Source organism: Calidris pugnax, unplaced genomic scaffold (genome assembly GCF_001431845.1).
Source record: "Calidris pugnax isolate Ruff unplaced genomic scaffold, ASM143184v1 scaffold335, whole genome shotgun sequence".
NCBI lineage: Eukaryota > Metazoa > Chordata > Aves > Charadriiformes > Scolopacidae > Calidris > Calidris pugnax.
Window position 1 is genome coordinate 872,108 of NW_015091148.1, and position 226 is coordinate 872,333.

The 226-nt window shown below is 69.0% G+C and overlaps 2 protein-coding genes across 5 annotated transcripts in view; both read left to right on the forward strand.

Moving 5' to 3' along the window:
- Positions 1–226, forward strand: part of HOXB4 (homeobox B4) — a 35,224-nt gene that overhangs the window by 32,326 nt on the left and 2,672 nt on the right. The window contains exon 1 of one of the 3 annotated variants that reach the window (XM_014958997.1): positions 7–163. The exons of the other annotated variants lie outside the window; for them this stretch is intronic. Coding sequence (XP_014814483.1) covers positions 50–163 — 114 coding nt within the window. The 5' untranslated portion in view covers positions 7–49. Of the gene's footprint in view, positions 1–6; positions 164–226 lie in introns of those variants that run through there. 3 annotated transcript variants of the gene reach the window in all.
- HOXB3 (homeobox B3) overlaps positions 1–226 on the forward strand; it is a 64,733-nt gene that overhangs the window by 32,260 nt on the left and 32,247 nt on the right. The window lies entirely within an intron of this gene.

Here is a 226-nt window from a genome sequence, read left to right on the forward strand (position 1 = left end):
CCCGGGGGAGGCCGGAGGGGAGCGGGCGCCCCCGGCCGCCTCCCCGGGGATGCTCGGGGCCCCGGGAGAGCCCGGGCTGGGCAGATTTCCTTATCCGGGGATCGCAGGGCACCTCGCCATTGGCCCGCGCTGTCACATGGACTCCAACTTTGTTCACTTGACAGTAAGTAGGAGGGTTTCACGAAACAGGAAAACGAGTAAAGGGGGGGGGGGGGGGGGGGTGGGG